Below are 21,499 nucleotides of genomic sequence, written 5' to 3'. Positions count from 1 at the left end.
AAAAGTTCTACAAATATTGCAAATGACTATATATATATGTTGCTATCGTTGGGTTTTCTCGACTGTCACAGCATATGAGAGTGCTCGTATCGTTAGCTTGTATTCAGAGGACTCAAATAATTACTTTCATAGGGTTGAAATACACTAACGTCGGTAGTATACATGAAAGAAAAAAAAATAGGCGTTCGATATCCTTCCATAGGTTACTTTACATGAGATTTTATATGGAATAGGCAACTTAAAGCAATCACCAAATTAACATTTAAAAGAAAAAATAGTATTCTTCGCGCTAAATACTTGCTTCCAGACATCTGGGTTTTGTAAGCCCGTGATAAAGGCTCACCTGACTTGCCTCTGACACGTAAACAAACAGCGGCCTCCTTTATTCAGAAATTTTGGCCGGTGCCTGTCAAGCAATGGTGGGACCCAAGAAACTGACCGTGGAAGAGCAGCTGGCAATATACCGCAAGAGAAAGAAGCGAGAAGAAGAGGTAGCAGCCCTAAAACATAAGGTCCGGAGCTTTTTCACCTCTGTCTTCACGGTTTGGAGGAGGCCAGAAAACGCTGCCACCCTCAACACGCCTGGCCCCGGGGGAGGCGAGCAGGCCCAGGAGACGGAAGGGACGCCCAGCCAGTCAGACAACAGTGTAAGTCTTGGGGTCACTTTAAACATGTCTTGTCTGGCGATTAAATAACCACTCATACTAGGTAGCTAGGCCGTATGTTGTCTGGTGTTGATCTAAATCTTGATTCCACAGATGACCCATTTAGACTCCTGTCTTATGTCAGGGTAAAACTTAGAATTATACCATATTAAAGATGGTGGAGCAAGCCATCACTGAACCCACATGGTGCAACACCATGTTATGTTAAACAAACAGAACCCCATCTTAACCTAATGAATAGTAACCCATGCTGCTGAAATAGTAACCCATCACTGTGTGAATAGTGAGGTCACCCCTGTAATTGTAACATAATACTGCTTATTTAGTTTTTCAAATCTCAGGAACAAGTAATTTGTAACAAACTGTTATCAGTTATCTATTGGTAAAAAATTGTCAATTGGTTGTAATTCTGGGATAATAGCTAAATCAGCAGCTTCTCTAACAGAAAAGTAAAAACAAATACATGTCTTGTGTATCGTCCCAGAGGTTTACTGTTTACCGTTGATAAGGTTTCAGGCCCCGCACCGCTGCCAGTGCAGCGCTCCTCAGGGCCGTCAACAACTATGATGTTAGCCTAAAAAAATAATCCCTGATTCATTTATTCGCAACGTCAGTCGTAGTGAATGAGTGAGTCTTGATTGCTTTCATGAATAGTCTACTGATGTCCTTTTAATAAACTTGGCATCATCATAGTCATAGGCTATGTTTAGGTTCGTACTAATATCAATATCTTTCCTTTTTATTGTATCACAAATATCCATTGGTTCTTTATAGTATCACAATTAAATATCCAACAATTATTTCCAACTCACTGAACATTTAACACAGACTTTATCTTTGAGTACAAACACTAATTAATAGCCATAATTGGCCATGTTATGAATTCTCTCAATTTCAGTCTGAAGAACTACACAACACTGGTCATTCGCTGAGTGATTAATTTCAGGTTTCTTGGTTCTCAAAGTATCTGCACATTAACTGTCCAGCTCAGCACAGAATTACAGACAATGTGAATTCTTATAGCTGGCACTGTGATGTCCTTTAAGCTCTGCAGATCTTAGATATATAGCTAGTTTAATGTCATAAAGTACAGAGCCAAGAATTTGATAAAGTGTTGGAGGAGGGCAGGGAATAGTGGCTGTTTATCCCTCTTCAGTTGGATGGGAGAGCATAGTCACAGACCACACAACCAAAATCAAGGGTCATCTTATCTCGCTATTGTCTGACACAAATATGAAGTCCATTTTGATGGGGCCTGAACCTCTTCACAGCGCTGCCGCATCACCCCCAACACATCACACTCTCATATGTCAGCTACGTACTATTTGAAATCATGCATCAAATATTCTGTGTATATTAAATAAGATTTGGCAGCCAGGGGACTCCACAGGCAGGCTCTGCCCATAGCTGAGTCTGACCATGGCTGAGGCTCATGTTAGCACTGTAATGCCTTTGCAGGTGGTGGGGTTTTTTTCCAATATTATTTTCTTGGTCCATTTTCTCTCTCCCTTTCCAAAATTCATAGCTTTTTTTTACGTGTAAGTGGTTCACCTCGGTACCTGTCCTAGCCTCATGTAACATATCCTAAGCTTTAGGTAAACAGTAAGGACTGTGGAAGACCACCTGTACAATCTGTATTTTAGCCTTTTATCATAATTGTTGTGATTATCTGACTTAGCAATAACAAATATTTAGATTACATTTTACCTCACTTCTATTTCTATAGGTCAAGATTCGTAGAAGGCAAGGAAGCATGGGGGACGACAGTGTTGTGCTGGAAGAAGAGCTGCCAGAGCCACCACGCTACACAAGACTGGACTGGGTCATGCTCCTCCTCAAGGTGGTGATGTGGCTCTTGCTCCAGAAGGTGTTCATCCTGCTTGAGTTTGGAGCCGTCTTCTTCATCTTTAGTGCCTTTGTCTTCATATGGTAATGAATCCAAGCTTGCACTTACTGCTTGTGGCTTTCCTTCAGCATAGGGAGCAAAGGGCTGAACAAGTGTAAAAAGAATGTGCAAGAGAGAAAACTGCTGAAAGAATAATCAAAGCTAGCTGCTTGATCTCTTATTAATTCTGGAGATTTGCCAAGCAATTCTTTGTGCACATAGTTTATAAATTCTTGTTGTTTCAGGTACAACTTGAGAAATGAGCCCAAGAAGAAGGGAGAAGCAAGTGCCTATTCAGTGTTCAACCCCAACTGTGAACAGATTGATGGTACCTTCACCGCTGAACAGTTTGAACGGGAACTTCTATATAAAATGTGATACAATGTGATTATTTATATTGCTCAGATGTGCTTCTATTATCTGATGTATTTGTATACTATATTGATGTATTTTTATATTGGCATAATGATTTTTGTATTATAGTGAGGGTGTGTGGCTGATTTAATGTGTTAAATGTTGATATTTTGGGTGTCTTCAGAAATGTAGAGATCCTGATATTTCTTAAATTTATACAGGTTAAGGCCTTTTTACTTACCCACCCTGCCTGATTACATAAAACAGGGCTTAAGATGAACTGGTGCTTTAATCAAACTCAACCACAGGTGGACATAGTTTACTTGTGTATTGTTGCCATTAGTTTTCTATAAATAACAAAATTGGTTTATTATGGGCTGTAATAGATTAGGGTATAAGAGATATATGTAATTAAAACACTTTATTTTTACATAATGAAATGTACACTATACAGTGGAATAAAATCAGTAATGACTGAGTTGGGAGCCGCAGCTTTGAGCAAACACAACATGAACCTTGTGAGATCTTAGGAGAAAGGAGAAGAGTAAAGTACAGTACTACCAACATTACTTAGCAGTCAACAATTACCTGGAGTTCATAAATCAGTTCAACATCAAGTAATTATGTGACTTGACATGCAATAAGACCACAGCCACTAGCAAGTTACAGCAAATAAATGAAACTTTTGCACAGATGTAACTAAGTGATTTTTTTTCTTTTTTAGAAAATAGTAAATAAAGGTTAAAAGTTAACCTCTCCTTTAACTTACTGCACAACCTAAACTCTTTCCTGAAAACCTAATAATAAGAATAAGAAAAGTACAAAAAATATTGCCTTTCATCATTGTCAGTATATTCAATAATGCCTCAAGGAAGCAGAAAACATTAATGCCGGCAGACTAAAAAGTTGCAAAAAACTTGCTCTTTCCTAGATCCATCACAGCCTTGGTCAGAGTTGCCTCACTACAGTGCAGCAGTCACTCTATAATGTAGAGTTGGGCCAGACCACAGCTCATACTGTGCAACCTGGAAAAGCTCAGCTAATCCAACTTAGGAAGGACAATACAAAATATTACAAACAAAATATAAACTCTCCTCAGCACATGAACCCCAGATGAAGACAATGACAATGACATGAAATAACTTAAGTCTGAAATGAAACTTTGTGATGAATGACAATGGCAGCCACAAATTGACATTTTGCAGCAAATCAAACTTGAATGAAAAGGTAACTAGAAAAAATATATACAACAACAAGAACACTTTCACTATTTAACGTCAATACTTCGTGCGTGCTGGTCCGCTGACTTCTTAGTATTTAGTAGGAATCTTGGTCAAGATTTTGTTTTCTCCACATCACTAGACAAGTACAAAACATCCTGCAGGTGAAGAAGCACCAAGAAGTGTTGTGTTGCCGCACGATCCCAGAGACACAATGGCCCAGACCTAAAGGTTTGGTAGTCACACAAAGTCGCTCACAGAATGTCCAGGTCACTCACCTCACTACACTGGCTTCAGTTCCTCAAGCAGTTTCATGAGCCATTTCCTAGGCAAGCACCATCACATTCCTCTTGTCTGTATATCACTTTCTGTACACACACACACACACAAGCACACACTATTTCCCTTAAAACATCTCTGGGGAAGTCTGTCTGGATACACTGCGTGTGACTCTAATTCCAGGGTAGGTCTGGGTGGCTGTGCTCCTCACCAGCTGGGCTGACTCCAGCAGGTCAGCAAGTTCCCGAGGGGACACCAAGTGGACTCCTTTGGCTTGCCCTTCACCAATTAGAAGCAGTCAGTTATTGGTCTCATCCTACATTAAACACTTACTATATAAGTTTGCTAAAAATATGTGTGAAAATGAAGTCTAATATATAAACCTTTAACAAAGATAACCCAAATGGTTTCATGATAGATGCAGCTTAGAAAATACTACAGTAAGAATAGACTAGCATCTATATCTCCATAGCTGAGATAAAAGCATAAATCTCTAAATATGAGGTAATTATACCTGCAAACAGTAACATTTATTTATAAGTATTTTCAGATATAAAAAAAGTTTACGTGAGTAACTAATAAAATTAAATAATCACAAAGTAGTTGCTGTTCACTGAACCCTGATAAAAATTCAGATCCAGTAATTGTACTATAATAAATGGGATGCTTCAGCTACCAGCATGCTTAAAATTATCTACCATCAACCTACATAACCTAACTGTGCTACTCATGTACCCATGGAGTATATTACACAACACTGGACATATGAATGTAAAGGCATTTGATGGTAAAATTAACTGGAAATTATATAAATCAATAATGATATTCTAGTAGTGTGTTAAGCTGCCTTTGCCACTGCTGGAGCATCATTAAAACCATAATGCACACAATCTCCAGTGCAGGTACAAGACTGAGTCCCTATATCTATACGGTAAGCTTTCAGCCTTATACAGAGGCCAACTTGGGCCTCATGACAACAGCATAAGAGGTGAGGATGTTGGTCACACAGCTCCAGGCAGTCGACAGCCACTGGGACCTTCTGTCTGTTAAGGAGGACTCAGTGTAAATGCATTTCTCCCTCTTTTTTTCCCTAGAGATTTGCCATTTACGACTTTTGTGCTGTTTTCTTTGGTTACCAATGGTAAATTTAATCCGTTTGTATTTTGCCTTCCTTCTTTATTCCCTTGTCAAAGTACCTGTACATTTCTTTGCAATTACTGATAAGAAACTTCAAAAGACCACCACCACATCTACAGCTGCATCCTGCATACACTAAAGGCCAATGCCTTGAGGATACATACTAACACTGGCCACCCATATTAGACAACTACCCCACAGCAAAAGAACACTACCTCACAGCAGAAGTTGATAGTAACTTAGCTAAGTGATGCAGAAGGAATATGCAAACTGAAATCAAAGTGCTAAAACGAGATAATCATATTTTAAATATTTACTCAGGTCGAGTTGAGCAAGAATTCATTGATAATTCATTATTAGAGCTAAAGGTGAATGGTGAAGCTGAGTAACTGGTCAATAAGTGTGAGCAGGCAAGTGAGGTAACCACACATGTGCACGATTAATGGTACTTCACACAGCGACAGCTACTGAACCTTGCCTTTGTGCTCTCTTCGTCCTGCTAACATTTTGAGTTATTTTGCATGATTTAACTTCATAACATGTTGCATGCATTAATTTTATGCCATATGCAACTAAAACATAGCTTGAGAAAAAAATATAGTTACTATATTGGACAGGTGGCCCCAGAGGTCAAAGAAGGTTGGACACTCAGACCCCTTTAAGTAATTGCGTCTGGGATGGAGGTTCTGAAGTTTCTTCAATTCTATAGCATGTACAAGAAGCTAAGTGACAAGGAAGGCTAAATACATAACAGCAACAACAAAATTGATCAAGTTTTCTTTAAAGTTTACCATTACTTGGCTTTGAGAAAACTAAGAAATTTAGGAGTTAAATGCTGAGTGACAGCATATGAAAGGCTTTTTAACTCTCCACAAAGTTTACACAGGAAACCATGGCACAAAATGCAATTTCCCAACAAGACAAACAAAAGTAAAGCATTCCAGATATGTGGATGTTGTGGCAGGTGCCTGGGCAGTAAAGGCAGCAGGACACTGGTAGCACAACGCCAGCCCCGTGTGGCAGGCATTGTAGTATCAGTGCAGTGCTGATGTACTGACTCCTGGACACTGCTGGTCTGTATGTGTTGGTGTTCTGAATATCGCCCATGGGTCGCTCGTCTTCTAAGCCCTACCTGCACCAAGGAGCCTCAAACCACTAAGAAACTTACCAGACTGTCCAGAACTGAGCTATAACACTCGACTCAACTCGTGTAGCAAAACATGAGGAACCTTACCTTTACCATTCGTTGCCATACTGGTGACCTGGGCTGGAGCAGAGGGTGGGGAGGCAGCTGTGGGGGAGTAGTAGACGGTGGCATCATTAGAATCCTCAGACTCGGACATCTCAAACATCTGTGGGGAGCCAGTCGCGTAGGAAACAGCGTAACCTTCGCCCTCACTGTCCGAACTACTGAGTCTCTCTGCACGCCTCCGCATCACCTCCTCCATAGCTGGGGTGAACTGGGTGGGGGCATCCTCGCCTGTGGGGCTCAACCTGTTCCCACAATTACTATGTGGAGCAAAATGGGAGACTAATGATTAACACGTGGAAGAAAGGAGCACATGTGGAGGGAGATGTATAATTAAATGTATGCAATAAAAGAAAACACGATAACATATTTACCTCACCTTGCTTATCATACAGTCATGAGAAGCAAGATTAAGTACAGATATATTGACAGAACAAGCAGATGTCAAATGGGAGATGACTGAATTTGTGCAAGAGGAGCACTAGGAGATGACCAAATGAAATCTCTAGTTATTCTTCAGCTCAAAATCTGTGTAAATTCAGGAAAAATAGGAAAAACAGTGGCCCACCTATTGTGGCGGTGGCGCTTCTGACAGACAGGTGGCGAGGCAGACTTTTCTCGTATTTTGTTCATGATCTCCACCATCTGGGGAGTGGGGTTGTCCAGGGAGGTGTCCTTCACGATGGCCAGCCGCTTGGGTCTCATGCTCTGCTTCCTGGCCAGCATCCTTTGGTTCTCCTTCTCAATCATGACATCTGGAGAGTCTGCACTGGAAAAGTCTACCTGGCACGGCTTGCTCAGACTGATCCCCAACATGGAGGTCCTTGGACAAGTCCTAGTGTTCACTCTAAAGAGGAAACAACCAGAGAATGTATAGATGTGTCAACAAAAGCACATATCAAACCAAGGCAATGCCAATCCTTTACTATCTAAAATAATATTGGAAAAAAAATTGTAATTGCTGAGTTTGGTAAAACGGCATGAGATTAGTTCTTATTTTATGTAAAGAATAAAATGGCAAGCAACCATGGAAGAAAACCAAATTAGGGAATGGTCTGAGGCACTAAAACAGGAAAAGGAAACTGCAAGGTGATGTCCACTGACTAACATCAGAAGTTCTGCTATTTTAGATTGGGCATCTTCACACACAAACAAATGCCTTTGACTTGAACCTGAGCCACCCCACTTTAACACCAAACACCCTTTTCTTTTTCATTTTACCAGATGTAGCATTGAAAAGTAGGAAAATTAGTTAAGATGGCCTGTGGAAGGAAAGGCTTTAACCCGAGAACGTCGGCAGACCCTTTTCTGGGCTTTCACGAGTCGTGGCTGTGGTACGGTGGACCCTAAAAAGGGCTCACCATAAAACCCATAATTCGAGATAATTGTCGGTAGTGACGGAAGAGAGCAACCCACCATACATGCCCTGGGTTAGTGGTGGGTGAATGATCTTGAGATGGGCTTTTTTGTCTTAGGTGGTGCTGTAAGGTCATGGCAGACTGAATTCACTATCCACACAGTAATCACTTGTCAAATTCTCTAAAGTAGACAACAAGCGACTCTAGGCTAGATGCCATGCGTCACAAGACTGTTTATTTTGTAACAAACACCACCCAAAAAGAATGGAGTTTGAGTAAAAGTAAATATTTTTAACAGCTTTATGGTTATGAGAGGAGTACCCAGATGTACGTTCCATGCTCTTTTCTTAGTCTCAAAATGCAGTGTAATTTTGCCGTTTCTCGGCTTTCCCATAGCCGAAGCCCACGGGTTAATCCCCGAGACCACCATGAAAACTGAGCTCTTCAAGTTACCACACAAAGCAAAGTCCAACAGATTTATCCTTGGAGCAAGCAATGAGACAAAAGACGGCAAAGGACACACAAGTACCTGTTCCTGGGTCTGCATGGGGAGATGTTAGAAGCTCTCATCAGCTTCTTGGGAGTGACGTCCCCTAGATTTTCCTCCTCTTCTGAACGCCTCTTGTATGGTTTCTAGAAGGTAAAAATTTTCATGGGATTAACATAAGGGAGTGGCATTTTTATCATTTTCAAGTATATGATCATAATATTCAAGGGGGAAGAAGTGAAGGAAAAAAAAATTGTTGTTACCCATGAAAACCTTTACATGTGTATGGGGTGAGGTAGAGGCAAGAAAAAAAAGCTTTCATGCTTCCATCTTTATTCATTTGAGAAATACACTTAAATTTAATGTCGATACCTCACAGTACAAAAATATGAACCTTACTGCCTCGGCTTCAAGTATCTTCCTTATTACACATTAACAATACAAATCTTGGAACAGAGTACAACTTATTATAAGCTAAAACATATGAAATGGACCCAGAGATTCAACTTGAGCACAGGCTACAATTTCTTCAGCATTAAGGCAAGCATTTGTGGTGTCGGGTTTTCCACTCCTCCATAAACCTTAGGAGGCTGAACCTTCTTCCCTCTCACCCCTTTCTTAACAGCAACTTTCCTATTGCTATTATTACTACTGTTCTCTTTCTCGCCTTCTGGACCAAGCTCTTCACTACTTGTGCTCTGAACACTTACTTTGCTACTGGCCTTTCTTGCCGGTCTACTTTTTTTAACAGGAATCACCTCATCTTCCGAATCTTCTTTCTCCAACTCTTCACTCTTTCGCTTGCTTACCTTGCGATCGAGACGAGACTTGGGCTTGCGGGAGGGAGGAACAGGGGTGGCTGAGGTGAATACCAGCTTCCCATCATCCCTGTAGCCCCTTGCCCTCAGCCCCTCCCTCAGAATGTTGCGGCAACGCTCATAGTCAGGCTTCTCATCAAAGGCCAGACTGACCACATAATCTAGGTACTCCTTTAGGCCTGAGGGAACAACCAAACATGCCATACAGTCTCAACAATGCATGCAGCCTTTCTTTCTGGCCAGACATCATGGGATAGAGCCTTGATGCACCTGTTTTTTATATATATATATATATATATATATATATATATATATATATATATGTGTGTGTGTGTGTGTGTGTGTGTGTGTGTGTAAGGTGTTTTGAGGATGAAGTGTGAATTATGGTGTCATGGCAATCTGTTTTGTATATGAGTTGAGGGAGAGAAAGAGTAATATAAAGTAAAATAAAAGGAAGTACATGGAAGGATGAGGTAGAGACTTCTGTATCAATGACCTTGAGGGAGAGGCAAGAAACATGTCAGTGAAATAAGAACATAAAACACACAAATACTCCACACTATGCACCACTTCAATGTTCTGCATCAACTTACATACATCATTCTTTCACTAGGCATGTTTTGACTGAAAAACTAAGAAGATAGCAAGCTGAAACAGATATTTAAGTCACACAGTAATATCAATCTTCAAAATGGTTAACTGGAAAAGGCTACTCACATGCCTTCTTAATTCTGCCATGAAAAACAACGAATGCATATTAAAAGAAAACATGAGAAGCAATAACATGAGTGAGAAAAGGAACATTGCACTTACCATGAGGAACAGTGTCAGGGAAGCACTGGGAGATGAGAGCACCTACGTTCTCCATGTACTTCCTCTTCTGGGCGAACACTTGGTTGCAGTCCTGAAGGTTGTCCTCCCATGGCAGGCGAGAGCACAGCCACTGGGTCATGTTGTAGCCCAGGATCTCAAGGTCACCACGCCGAGAGTGAGCTGCAGAAGTGTCGAGATACTACTTAGCAAGCATCCAAAACTATTAACAAAATACATATTACCATTGACATTATGCGAAATTTAGTATTTTACTGAATGAAATATACAATTCAGACTGGAAATACATGAACAAATTGTAATAAGCTAGAACTTAGTACATAAAAAAACACAGTTGTCACGCACAGAAATGCATTAACACTTACCACCAATGTGTGCATCCCTGGAGGTGAACTCTATAGTGCCGTCATGGGCCTTGCGCTGATCATACTTGTACTCCTTGTGGCGACCCTCGTTGGCGTAGTAGCGGGCCAGACCAAAGTCTACAAGGAAGACCTGGTTCTCTGTGCCTGGCTTGTGACCAATAAGGAGGTTGGATGCCTTGATGTCTGCATGCACGTACTCTTTGCTGTGGATGTACTCCAGTACGTCCAGCTGTTGGGGAGAGAAAATCATCATTAAATTAAATTACCCAATATCCTTTATATCAAAATGGCCTTTTTCAATAATCTGGGTAACAGTATCCAACATAAAAAACAAGAAACATTTAAGTCACATGAGGACTAGAGCGATAGTACAAATCAGAAAATAAGGAACAAAAAATGTAATGAAAATGTATGGAATGAGCTGCTTACAATTTGGATGCCAACTTGATAGACAGTCTTGAAGGAAAGCCTCTTGCTGTGCTGCTCTAGGATCTTCTGAAGGTCTTCGCCGAAGCGCTCCATCACCATGAACCGGTACTTCTGGTTGTTGTACTCGAAGGAGCCGGACCCAAAGAATTTGGGCATGCCGAGACGCTTCAGCCGCTTCTCCTTCTTCCAACCTTCAATGTGCTCCGGCCGGGCCAGCCGCATGTAGCAGTGCATCTCAGCAAACAGTGGACCGTTGCTGTGCGGCTCCACCTTGATGACATAGTCGGCGCCACTGGCCACAGGACCCTCGGTGTCATTGGAAGCCAGGTAAATCTCCCCAAAGCCACCCACACCTGTAAGAACACCACCACCATGCCTCTCTTAGGACAAAACATAAGAATAGCCTTATCAAAGTATACAAATACACAAGATTGTCTCATAAAAAAATCCAGTTCTGAAAGCAAACAAGGTCTAAGGGAACCCATTAATCCAAGACTGACAACTGTTGCAAAAAACTCCCACTCACCAATGCTCTTGCCGATCTTCCAGCTCTGTTTGGCCACGTCCTTCACCACCAGCCCCGGGGCAATGGGGTCTGGGAGCTTGAAGCCATTGGCTGCAACCCTCTTCTTGGGCGCCCCCTTGGAGGCGCTCTTGGTTGCAGCCGCCCCCTTGGAGCCACTCTTGGTAGCCGCAGCCTTGCGGGGAGGCATGGCGCTGGTGCTCCTCTCACCAGGTGTTGTTCTCTATGGAATGGTGGAAGGGAAGCTCTCCCTAACGGTCCCACGTCTCTCTCACTTGCTCCCTCTCCAATCTAGAAGACACAAAGAAATAACCATTAGTAAATGGCACAACCAAATCCAAGACATGAAAATAAACCCCCAAAATGCCATAAACTGAAGGAAAACAAATGTACACCAGAGTTATGATCAACCATTCACACCTATTACTTGTACATACTAAAGCCTTCCTGCCAACCACTTCCCTCTTATCCTTCAATGAACGTTAGGAGTGAAGAGGGTAAACCAAAGATAAGATAAATGATATCAAACTGAGCCGATGATGCAGAATGTCATGAAATAACACGTAAAACAACCAGGTAAACAGCAAATTAATTCTTGCTGGTTTAAGTACATAGATGACCAAAACAGCCAAACAACAGGTGAAATAAAATAGATCAAGCAGCATCAACAAAGAAATAAAATGAGGCAAATGTTTAGTTTAGCTCTGCCACCTCAAAACACCACAAAGGCCTTCACATCATGGTAACCCAACTTTGCACACCCCACATAAGTCTCTGCCAGTTAACGCACCGTACTAACCCTTCTGGAATATAAAATGGGAGGCACAAACAGCCACGTGTCCCTCTACAATGTGCAGTTCAAAGCCCAACCTCACCCATCCACCCTGCCAGCCAGTCAGCCATGTTCACCCACAACCACCAGTCAGCTGATAACACGGAATTTACATATTATCAGACAACGCAGTGAAACCATATAACGGGAGCGATGGGTGACGAAATATGGCCTATATAAATAAGAAAATGAAGCCTGAGGTGAGACTTAAGGGTGAGAGTTGGTATAACCCCCATGGTCACGTTCACACATTCCTCACTTTCTCGTTCTTGTTCCGAGTCAAGCCTCGAAAAGACAAAAAAGTGATTCCTAGACTGATCGTTAACCTGAGTAAACGATTTCTGCTCCCTCGTTTAATTAAAGATCACAGTCGTAGGAAAGATGGAATACGGTGAAAGGATGGAAAATTTAACCAAGAAAAAAATGTGGGAAACGTTTGCTGGTTCTCAAATCAGGGTGTTAGGAATTAAGTAACCGTTGTCGTAGTGATTATAAAAGGAAACAAGGTGTATTCAGGGGATCAATGAACAGGTTTAAAAGTGAAAAAAATTAACGAGGAAAATGATGAAACAATGAAAGTAAACTGGATTAGTCACATCAGGGAGTTGGGAATTGAGTCTTGTCGTTGTACTGTTGATAAAAGGGAAGTTAACGTGCATATTATAGCCGGGGGATCAATGGACAGGTTTGAAATAGGGAAAAATATCTTGCCGGGGTGAGGAAGGAACCGTTGGCCTTGAAGAGATGGCAACAGTGGACCAACCCAGTCACCTCACCTCGCCATGCTATTTCCTCTCTCGCCTCCTCCACTCACAGCCACAGACACACCCAATGAGGCTCAACAGACGTTAAAAGGTAGGGAAAAACAGGAATCCCCAGACACAAGCAGGTTCAGAAGGCACCGGATAGAACAATGGGGGAAAAATATGCATGTGGCTCCCTGATAACAGCCACGTATCAAGGCATCACTGACGTCTTTGCACACCTGCGTAGTACCTGTGGACACTTGATACACGAGGACAGGTAACAAATAAGGCACAAACAGGTAATTATTCCTCCTCTAAAAGTGCGAGACAGAAGCCGGGGACGTCATGCAAAAGGAAGGAAGAAGGGCACAAGACAAACCCATACAGACAAGAGACACCATTCTCCATTTTTACCACGGGGCTTCCCATAGGTAGACCCACACCTTCACCGACCTCTCACAGCCACGGGGACACTCACACAGCACTAGAGTATTAAGGATGGCAAGGCAGGGCAGCAGGAGAGCATCCCGCCCTGGTCCCACACAATGGTGGCGGGAAGGACTGAGGGAGCATCACGTTCGCGCACCCATGGCTCCTCCCACCCCCTCTTGGCGCCCTTATTTAAAACGTCTTGGCCTTCCACCGCGTTTAGGGACATGGACATAACCGTTTTACAGTATTTAAGGGCATGTACAGGTGTTGCTCTTATGGCTACAGGTAGATAGGAAAATTTTAAGACACGTTTCCATGCAGCCACCCATGACTCATCCCCTCCATCATCTTGCCACCCTTATTTAAAACGTCTTGGCCTTCCATCGCGTTTAGGGACATGGACATAACCGTTTTACAGCATTTAAGGACATGTACAGGTGTTGCTCTTATGGCTACAGGTAGATAAGAAAATTTTGATACGTTTCCAAGCACCCACCCATGACTCATCCCCTCCATCTTATTTATCTTATTATCATCTTATTTAAAATGTCATGGCCTTCTACCGTGTTTTAGGGGACAGATATAATCGGTTTACAGCATTTTAGGGCATGTACAGGTGTCGCTCTTATGGCTACAGGTAGAGAAGAACATTTTAAGATACGTTTCCAAGCATCACAACCGCCCACCGATGTCTCCTCCTCCCACCTTCCTGGCGCCCTTATTTAAAACGCCTTGGCCTTCTACCGCGTTTTAGGGCACTGACAATCGTTTTACAGCACTCTGAGGCATGTACAGGTGCTGCTCTTACTGCTACAGCGGAAGTTAAGAGAGTTTTCAGCTACGATTCCTTCCATTCCTTCCACCCAGACTCCCCCCTCCCCCGTCCAGCCGCCATTATTTAAACGCCAACTAGTTCTACCGTGATTTAGGGGATGGACATAACCGTTTTACAGCACTTTAGGGTATGTACAGGTCCTGGTATTACGGCTACAGGGAGTTGAAGGAGTTAAAGCTACGTTTCCATCCATCACCGTTGTTCACCCTCCTCTCCACCCTCCACCCCTCCTTCCTTACTCCCTTACTTAAAACACTTCAAGTATTCTCAACCTTCCACCTCGTTTTAGGGCACATGCATATCAGTTATACATCACTTTAGGGCATGTACAGGTCCTGGTCTGGCGGCTACAGGAAGGGAAAGTTGGGTTTTAAGCTAGGGTCCCGGCTGGCTGTCTTATGTAACCGTTCCTCTCGAACTATCTCCGAAGGTTGCTGTGCTGGCTCCATTTCAAGGCCCTTCACCCCTTCTAGCCTTCTCCCTTCCCCCCTCTCCTTCTTTCCCCTAACTCCCTAAGGCTATGGAGGTGACTTTTTTTCCTTCCTGGTCGTTCATCACTCTATATAGACCTTTCTGACAAATTCACCTTCACGGATAACTTTATTTTTTTAACATGGTCTTAAAAGGTTATGTATTGCGTGCTAGGGTGTCATGCTTCGCTCCTATTCTTATACATTTCCACGCCTGAGGACATATATTTGACAAGGCTTTCATATGAGTCATGGGCATACCCTTGGGTAATTTTAAGACCCTGGTGGTAGTTTGGCAAGGCTTGTGTACCATGAACGTGGGAAAAACAATCATGAGAACCCAACCAATCTCCTTCTCGGCCTTCGGAAATATCTAGTTGACGTGAGAGGCGGAAGCGTCTGAGAATACCGGCCATGGAGAACGTGGTCTGTCTGCGTCAAAGTAAGGTGAATGAAGCCCTATCAACGAAAATAGGTGAGCGATGTAATCTGTCAGGGCCGCATTACTAAACATTTCGTCGCCCAAGTTCACATATTTGACAAGGTTTTCGTAGGAGTTTTGGGCATTTCCAGTAGTAGTTTTATGAGGCTGGTGGTAGTTTGACCCTTCTTCTGTACCATGAACCTAAGGAAACACTCTTTAGAACGCGACTGATCCCCTCTTTGACCTTTAGAAATTGTTGATGTCAGGAGCGAAGGTGTCTCATAATACCGACATCAGTGTACCGAGGAATCGTGGGGTGTAGCTGGGTGATATGAACCTGATTATCATGTTATCTACGCGATTTTATACATGGTTCCATCTACGGTGTGTCTTGCTACCCCCGCACCTGTTGCTAAGGTATAATGAGTCGCCCATCTACTTAATCTGAACATATATGACTCGTATTACTGGAGAAGGAAATTCTTTATAAAGTTAATATGTGCCTTCATGAAGATTGCAAACGATTTTTAAAGTCTGTCCCTTTTCGTTTATATTCAATCAATATTTTCTTGTCTCTATGATGAAAAAAGTTAAGCTGGACTAAAAGTTACTTGTCGGATAATTAAGTGATGCAAATATGGGAGTATATCATTCGGACCTCCTCTACAAGAACTACTCGTCAGAAAGACATTAGTCACCGCCCGGCTCCTGCTCGCTATCTTATTCTCGTTCTGTCTGGATGAACGTGGACGGGGCGCGAGAGTGGGCCAAGGGCTGCCGGGCGCCAAGGTGGTGGGGCATGTGTGTGTGTGTGTGTGTGTGTGTGTGTGCCAGTCCACCCAGTAGGGCCAGCACACACACACACACACACACACACACACACACACACACAGACCCCCCCCCCCCTCGACACACAGACACACCTTCCCACATCCCCCGCCCCCAACACACGCGCCGTGACCGAGTTGGCGCAATACGTCTCGGTGCGCATAGCGGGGACCCCCCCAGGCACGGGAGCACAACTTTCATCTGCTGGGGTTGCTGGGGATGTGCGATCAACAGGAACCCAAGGAAAAAAATAATACAAAGAGGTAAAAGTGTTACGAGACAAAGGAGACATTATAAACCTGTATCAATAGAGTGACTGTCAGCTAAAATATAAAACAACACAAGATGATTTGGCTGGTCAATTATACTCTCAACTGTAGTGTACTGTTTGTGAATGTAAGTTTAATCTCTCTCTCTCTCTCTCTCTCTCTCTCTCTCTCTCTCTCTCTCTCTCTCTCTCTCCACTATTACCAACCCAAAGTACATGAAACAAGGGGCAAGAAAACTATATATCACAGAGGTTACGGCTATACAGTACTCTCTCTCTCTCTCTCTCTCTCTCTCTGAATGATGAACTACCTGGATGGACGAGCTGAGGACCCCCCCCCCCCCTTCACCCCCCCTTAGGCAGCCAAACAGTCGGGCTTTCACCGTGTCCCCTGCTTCTGCTCCTCCTCCTGGCCCTTCTCCCTGCACCTGCTCACCTGCTGGCTTTCTCTACGTCACGCTTTGTCTTTGAGTTAGGTAAAGGTAAAGATAGGTTGGGTATTTAATGAGGAACTGATGGCTATAGTGTTTTATGTTTCTTTTTTTTTTCTTGAGCATTATTGTATTTCCTGCTTGGTTCCTTCCTTTTTTTACTTTTCGACTTCATTTTCCTTTCGTCCTGCCTTTCATTCAACTTTCCATCCTCCCGTTCCTCATTTTTTCTTTCATTATTCTTTAGATTTAATTATTTTCTCTTCCTTTTACTATTTGTATTAATTTATTTAAACGTCTCTCTTGGGGGAACGGTAAAATATTTATCTATTTATTGATTTGCTCGTTTATTTATTTAATCTCACTGACCTGCCTTCGCTCATAGAAAATAGGCAAAAGTTTAAATGAATAAATAAATAATAAATAAACACTCGACTCACTGAATGACACACACACACACACACACACACACACACACACACACACACACACACACTCATTTACCAGTCTATCTAAAGCTCTGTTTACTTTCTGCACGCCGGAAATGCTTGTCTCCTAATACCTATCACTCAGTATGTTTGCCTCGCTCCTCTACCGTACCTTCCCCCCTCTCTTTGCACACACACACACACACACACACACACACACACTGGAATATTTGATTAAATGGAAGGGTGTGTGCAAAATTCGACATATTAAACTGTATGATAAAATTTAATAAAGTGCGGAGAGTTACGAACTTGAGTCAATCCTACGGAAAAAGACACTGAAGTAAAAACTAATAAGATAAAAGGTGATAAAATAAGGGACAGAGGTAAAAAAAAAAAAAAAAGTTAATAATGTGTGATAAAATAAGGGACAGACACAGGTAAAAAAAATAATAATAAAACGAGATAGAAGCTAATAAGTTAAAAGTGATAAAAAAGAGGTAAAAACTAATAAAATATAATGTGTTAAAATAAAAGACAGGTAATACAAGACAGAGGTAAGAGCTATTAAGATGAAGTGTGACAAAGATAATGGACAAATAGAAACAGGAAAAAAAAAACTAACAAGATGAATTCTGATAAAATAAGGAACAGACATAAAAAATAGTAGTAAAAAAAAAAAAAAAAAAAGTAAAAGCTAATAAAAGGTGATAAAATATGGGTCATTACGAGCTGGACTCAATCCTCTTACCAGACAAAGAGATCAGGAGAAAGGGTTAACATCACACTCTCAACCTTAACAAAGAGCACAGCAACAAAATCCTTACATTCGCGTGGCATCTATCTTCGTTCCATCAGTCAACACCTTTCCCTTGGGCGGCCAGTCGGGTATTATGACCATTCCTTTCCTTAATGTCACGTCTTCTCGCAGGATAAACACCATTGAGGAGCGGCAGAGTTCACCACACAATGAAAGTTCTCAACACCAGCACGCACTATCTCACCAGCCAGTCACAATTTCACCCCGTTAAAGGAGGTGAATGCACACACACACAAGCGTCGTTATATAATCTTCAACTCGCAACACACTCAAATCGGCACTATTGCAACGTTTATCAAGTTTTTATATCACGTAGATCAAGAGATAAGTGAGGAATCGGTGTGGTATTAAGTGTGGGTATTTATATTTATGCTCCTTGGTGTGGATTAAGGATGAGGGAATCTTGTCTATCAGCCTTCTCAATGCGGGTGTCGACAGTGTTTTGACGCGCCCGGGCCCGGCCAGTGATTTTTATCGCAAGGGTGTGCGCGCGGGGGAGAGCGCCTTCTTGCCACATGTTGCTAGGTAATAAGTGTTGTACTGTGCTCTCTCTCTCTCTCTCTCTCTCTCTGCTTGCTATTTTGTACCGTAACCTTTGTGTGTAGATTGTAATGCGCTGTAGTGTGTTTGTTTGTTTGTGTGTGTGTGTGTACGTGTGTGTGTGTGTGTGTGTGTGTGTGTGTGTGTGCAGTGTTACATAATAGAACGAGTCACCAGTTCCATGCCTCTTACGTAACTCTTCTTCATAAGTATAAAAAGCCGGCAGTTATGTAACCCAGGTGCAGAACTAGACACACCCCATATAGGGGGTTTTAAAGGGAGAGAGAGAGAGAGAGAGAGAGAGAGAGAGAGAGAGAGAGAGAGAGAGAGAGAGAGAGAGAGAGAGAGAGAATTATTTTACATAACATCCACTAAAACCAAAGAATATGAGACGAACTTGACACTGACCTCTATCATTATCATTATTATCACTATTGCACCTTCCCACAACACAACCTTCGAACACAAAAACAAGAAAGAAAAGAGCAAAAAAATAAGAAAAAAATAAATATCAGAAGAGGTCGCGCCGAGTTGGCAACTGTAAAATAGGTATGCATGCAACGCCAGTGGTGGTGGTGGTGGTGGTGAAGGCTTGCTGCGTAGGTCCCGGCGTACTCAGAGCGTGGGGGTGGGTCATAAAATGCATGGGGGGGAGGAGGGGGAGGGGTAATAGGGAGACGAGTGGGAGACAGAAACAGAGAGGGGGAGATGGGGTGGTAAATGTGTGCTGTTGCGAGGGGGAAGTATCAAAAGGATATGGAGTGAAGCGAGCTGGGTGGGTGTGGGTGGGTTACTGGGTGGGGGCGTGGGTGGGTGGGAAAGAGAGGTAAAGGCAAGGCAAGTCGTGGGTAATTAAACTTTTTTGTGCAATGGGGCAAGGGCGAAGGAGAGGCAGGCAGGGAGAGAGGAAAAGGGGGAAGGAAAGGAAGGGAAGGGGAGGGATTAATTAGATGAAGCAGGGGAGTAATGGAAGGAAGTGACGTGAAGGGAAATGATGAGAGAAAAAGACAGAGAAGATAAAAAAAAATGAAGATAGTAGAGGAGTAATGAGAATAGGATGAGGAGGAAAATGACGATGAAGAAAATGCACGAAGAAAAGAAAGATAATACTAAGCACCTGTACAATGTCGACAGGTAACAGGTAAAATAATTTGTCCAGGTAGCCGTAACATGATGCAGTATGCGGTTTTAATCATCCAGTTCACCTTTACGCTCTGCTAATCAGACGCAATGGATACCTGAGCAGGTGAGAACAAGTGCACACAGGTAACCTACTTCCTGGCGGGGCTGTTTATTAGATTTAAAGGTGAGACACTTATGATGTATATACCATGTGGCTTATAATGACAGCTTGTAATGTTATGAGGTATGGAGGTAAGAGGTACAGGTATGTTGCTCCCTATACAATGATATACAGTGATTATCAGTATTGCAGGCGTGTATTACCTTATCAAAGCGTTAATATGAAAAATGGCATGTGTTTTATGTGAATTATGAAGGCAAAGTGACGGAAGGTGAGATTTGAGAGTATATGTAACACCAAAACAGTTCAATATGTCTTTAATTAATATATCACGTTCACTTCTCACCAAGACTACTAATAAGACTTTTTATCTTACAACGTGAGGTCTTGCCTTGTCGATTCATACCATAGATAGCTGGCTGCCATGTGTGTGAAGAGACCCCTTTAAACTTACATAACAATAACCAAAACAGTCATTATTTTGTTTTTATACGCAGTAAATTCATACCTATGTGCTTGTACTATAAATGTACCTAACAGTCAGGGATAGTAGCCTCGACTATCTAAAAGCGAGATTAATTATTACTGGACCTCAGATAATAGACTAGAACATGTGTATAACAATAAAATGTGCCCTTGCTTATATCTAAAACGGAAGCCATCTCTGAAGACAACACCCTCAACGCCCCCCTTTTCCTCTCCCTCCACCAACACACAGACATAAACAAAGCATTTCTAAGCATTACCACCAACACACAAGACGGATGGAGGGTGAGGACGCCGGAGATAAGACACAACACTAAAAGTCTTGACAACGAAAAGAAAGAAGAAAACACTACCAGATAATGTACTCATAGGTTACATATATAAATTGTCAGAAAAAGAAGAATCAGCTCAAATTATTACAGAGAAACGAAGAAAATAGGTACTGTGACATGAGTAGTGGTCGTAGTAGTAGTAGTAGTAGTAGTAGTAGTAGTAGTAGTAGTAGTAGTAGTAGAAGGTAATCAAGAGTAGCAAAACGAGGAGGAAGAAGGAAAGATATATTAATAAAGTGAGGAATGACATGAGTAGTGGTAGTATTAGAAGTGGTATTGGTATTAGTAGTGGTGGTAGTTATGGTAGTAGCTGTAGAAGGTAAAGAGTAGCAAGACGAGGAGGAAGCGGAAGAATATAAAAAAAGGGAGGAAACGGTAGATGCAGGAGGAGGAAGTAGAGAGAGGGAAAGGTTACATAGGGAGAGAAGAGAGAAGGAACGGGAGGGAAGGGGGGACAGGGACTGGAGGTCAGGAGTGGAGGAAGTGAGATATATGGAAGGTCAACCACACGAAAATAAAGTAATAAACATAGCAGAGAGATAATAAGTGTTTGTTTATAAGTAGAAGGAGGAGGAGAACACCCACCCATATAACCATTCTCTCTCTCTCTCTCTCTCTCTCTCTCTCTCTCTCTCTCTCTCTCTCTCTCTCTCTCTCTCTCTCTGTTTTTAGTAGAAGGGTGAGGAAGAGTGAGAGAACACCCAGCCATCTCTCTCTCTCTCTCTCTCTCTCTCTCTCTCGTGACGTAGCCCAGCAGCCCACACATGCGACCTTGAGATAACCC

The 21,499-nt window shown here is 42.3% G+C and overlaps 2 protein-coding genes across 7 annotated transcripts in view; one reads left to right on the top strand and one right to left on the bottom strand.

Annotated features, from left to right (window-relative positions):
* The first annotated feature begins 317 nt into the window (after positions 1-317).
* Positions 318-3,130, top strand: LOC127006726 (SAYSvFN domain-containing protein 1-like). The gene is made up of 3 exons (XM_050876980.1): positions 318-647; positions 2,392-2,594; positions 2,796-3,130. Exons 1-3 carry the CDS (start codon positions 417-419, stop codon positions 2,926-2,928), a joined length of 567 nt encoding a protein of 188 aa, XP_050732937.1. The 5' UTR covers positions 318-416; the 3' UTR covers positions 2,929-3,130.
* A 182-nt stretch (positions 3,131-3,312) lies between these two features.
* LOC127006725 (serine/threonine-protein kinase VRK1-like) overlaps positions 3,313-21,499 on the bottom strand; it is a 34,691-nt gene continuing 16,504 nt past the window's right edge. The window contains exons 1-10 of one of the 6 annotated variants that reach the window (XM_050876977.1): positions 18,122-18,563; positions 11,604-11,891; positions 11,078-11,430; positions 10,649-10,877; positions 10,266-10,445; positions 9,444-9,631; positions 8,677-8,780; positions 7,358-7,636; positions 6,775-7,049; positions 3,313-4,682 (exon numbers count right to left, since the gene is read on the bottom strand). In XM_050876977.1, the coding sequence (XP_050732934.1) occupies positions 4,531-4,682; positions 6,775-7,049; positions 7,358-7,636; positions 8,677-8,780; positions 9,444-9,631; positions 10,266-10,445; positions 10,649-10,877; positions 11,078-11,430; positions 11,604-11,790 (1,947 nt within the window). In that variant the 5' untranslated portion in view covers positions 11,791-11,891; positions 18,122-18,563 and the 3' untranslated portion in view covers positions 3,313-4,530. The other 5 variants (XM_050876974.1, XM_050876978.1, XM_050876975.1 and 2 more) reach the window with 5 other exon arrangements.

The sequence above is a fragment of the Eriocheir sinensis genome, chromosome 33 (assembly GCF_024679095.1).
Source record: "Eriocheir sinensis breed Jianghai 21 chromosome 33, ASM2467909v1, whole genome shotgun sequence".
In the NCBI taxonomy this organism is placed as follows: Eukaryota; Metazoa; Arthropoda; class Malacostraca; order Decapoda; family Varunidae; genus Eriocheir; species Eriocheir sinensis.
The sequence above is the reverse complement of the archived record's forward strand: the minus strand, read 5'-3'. Positions and strand labels throughout refer to the sequence as shown.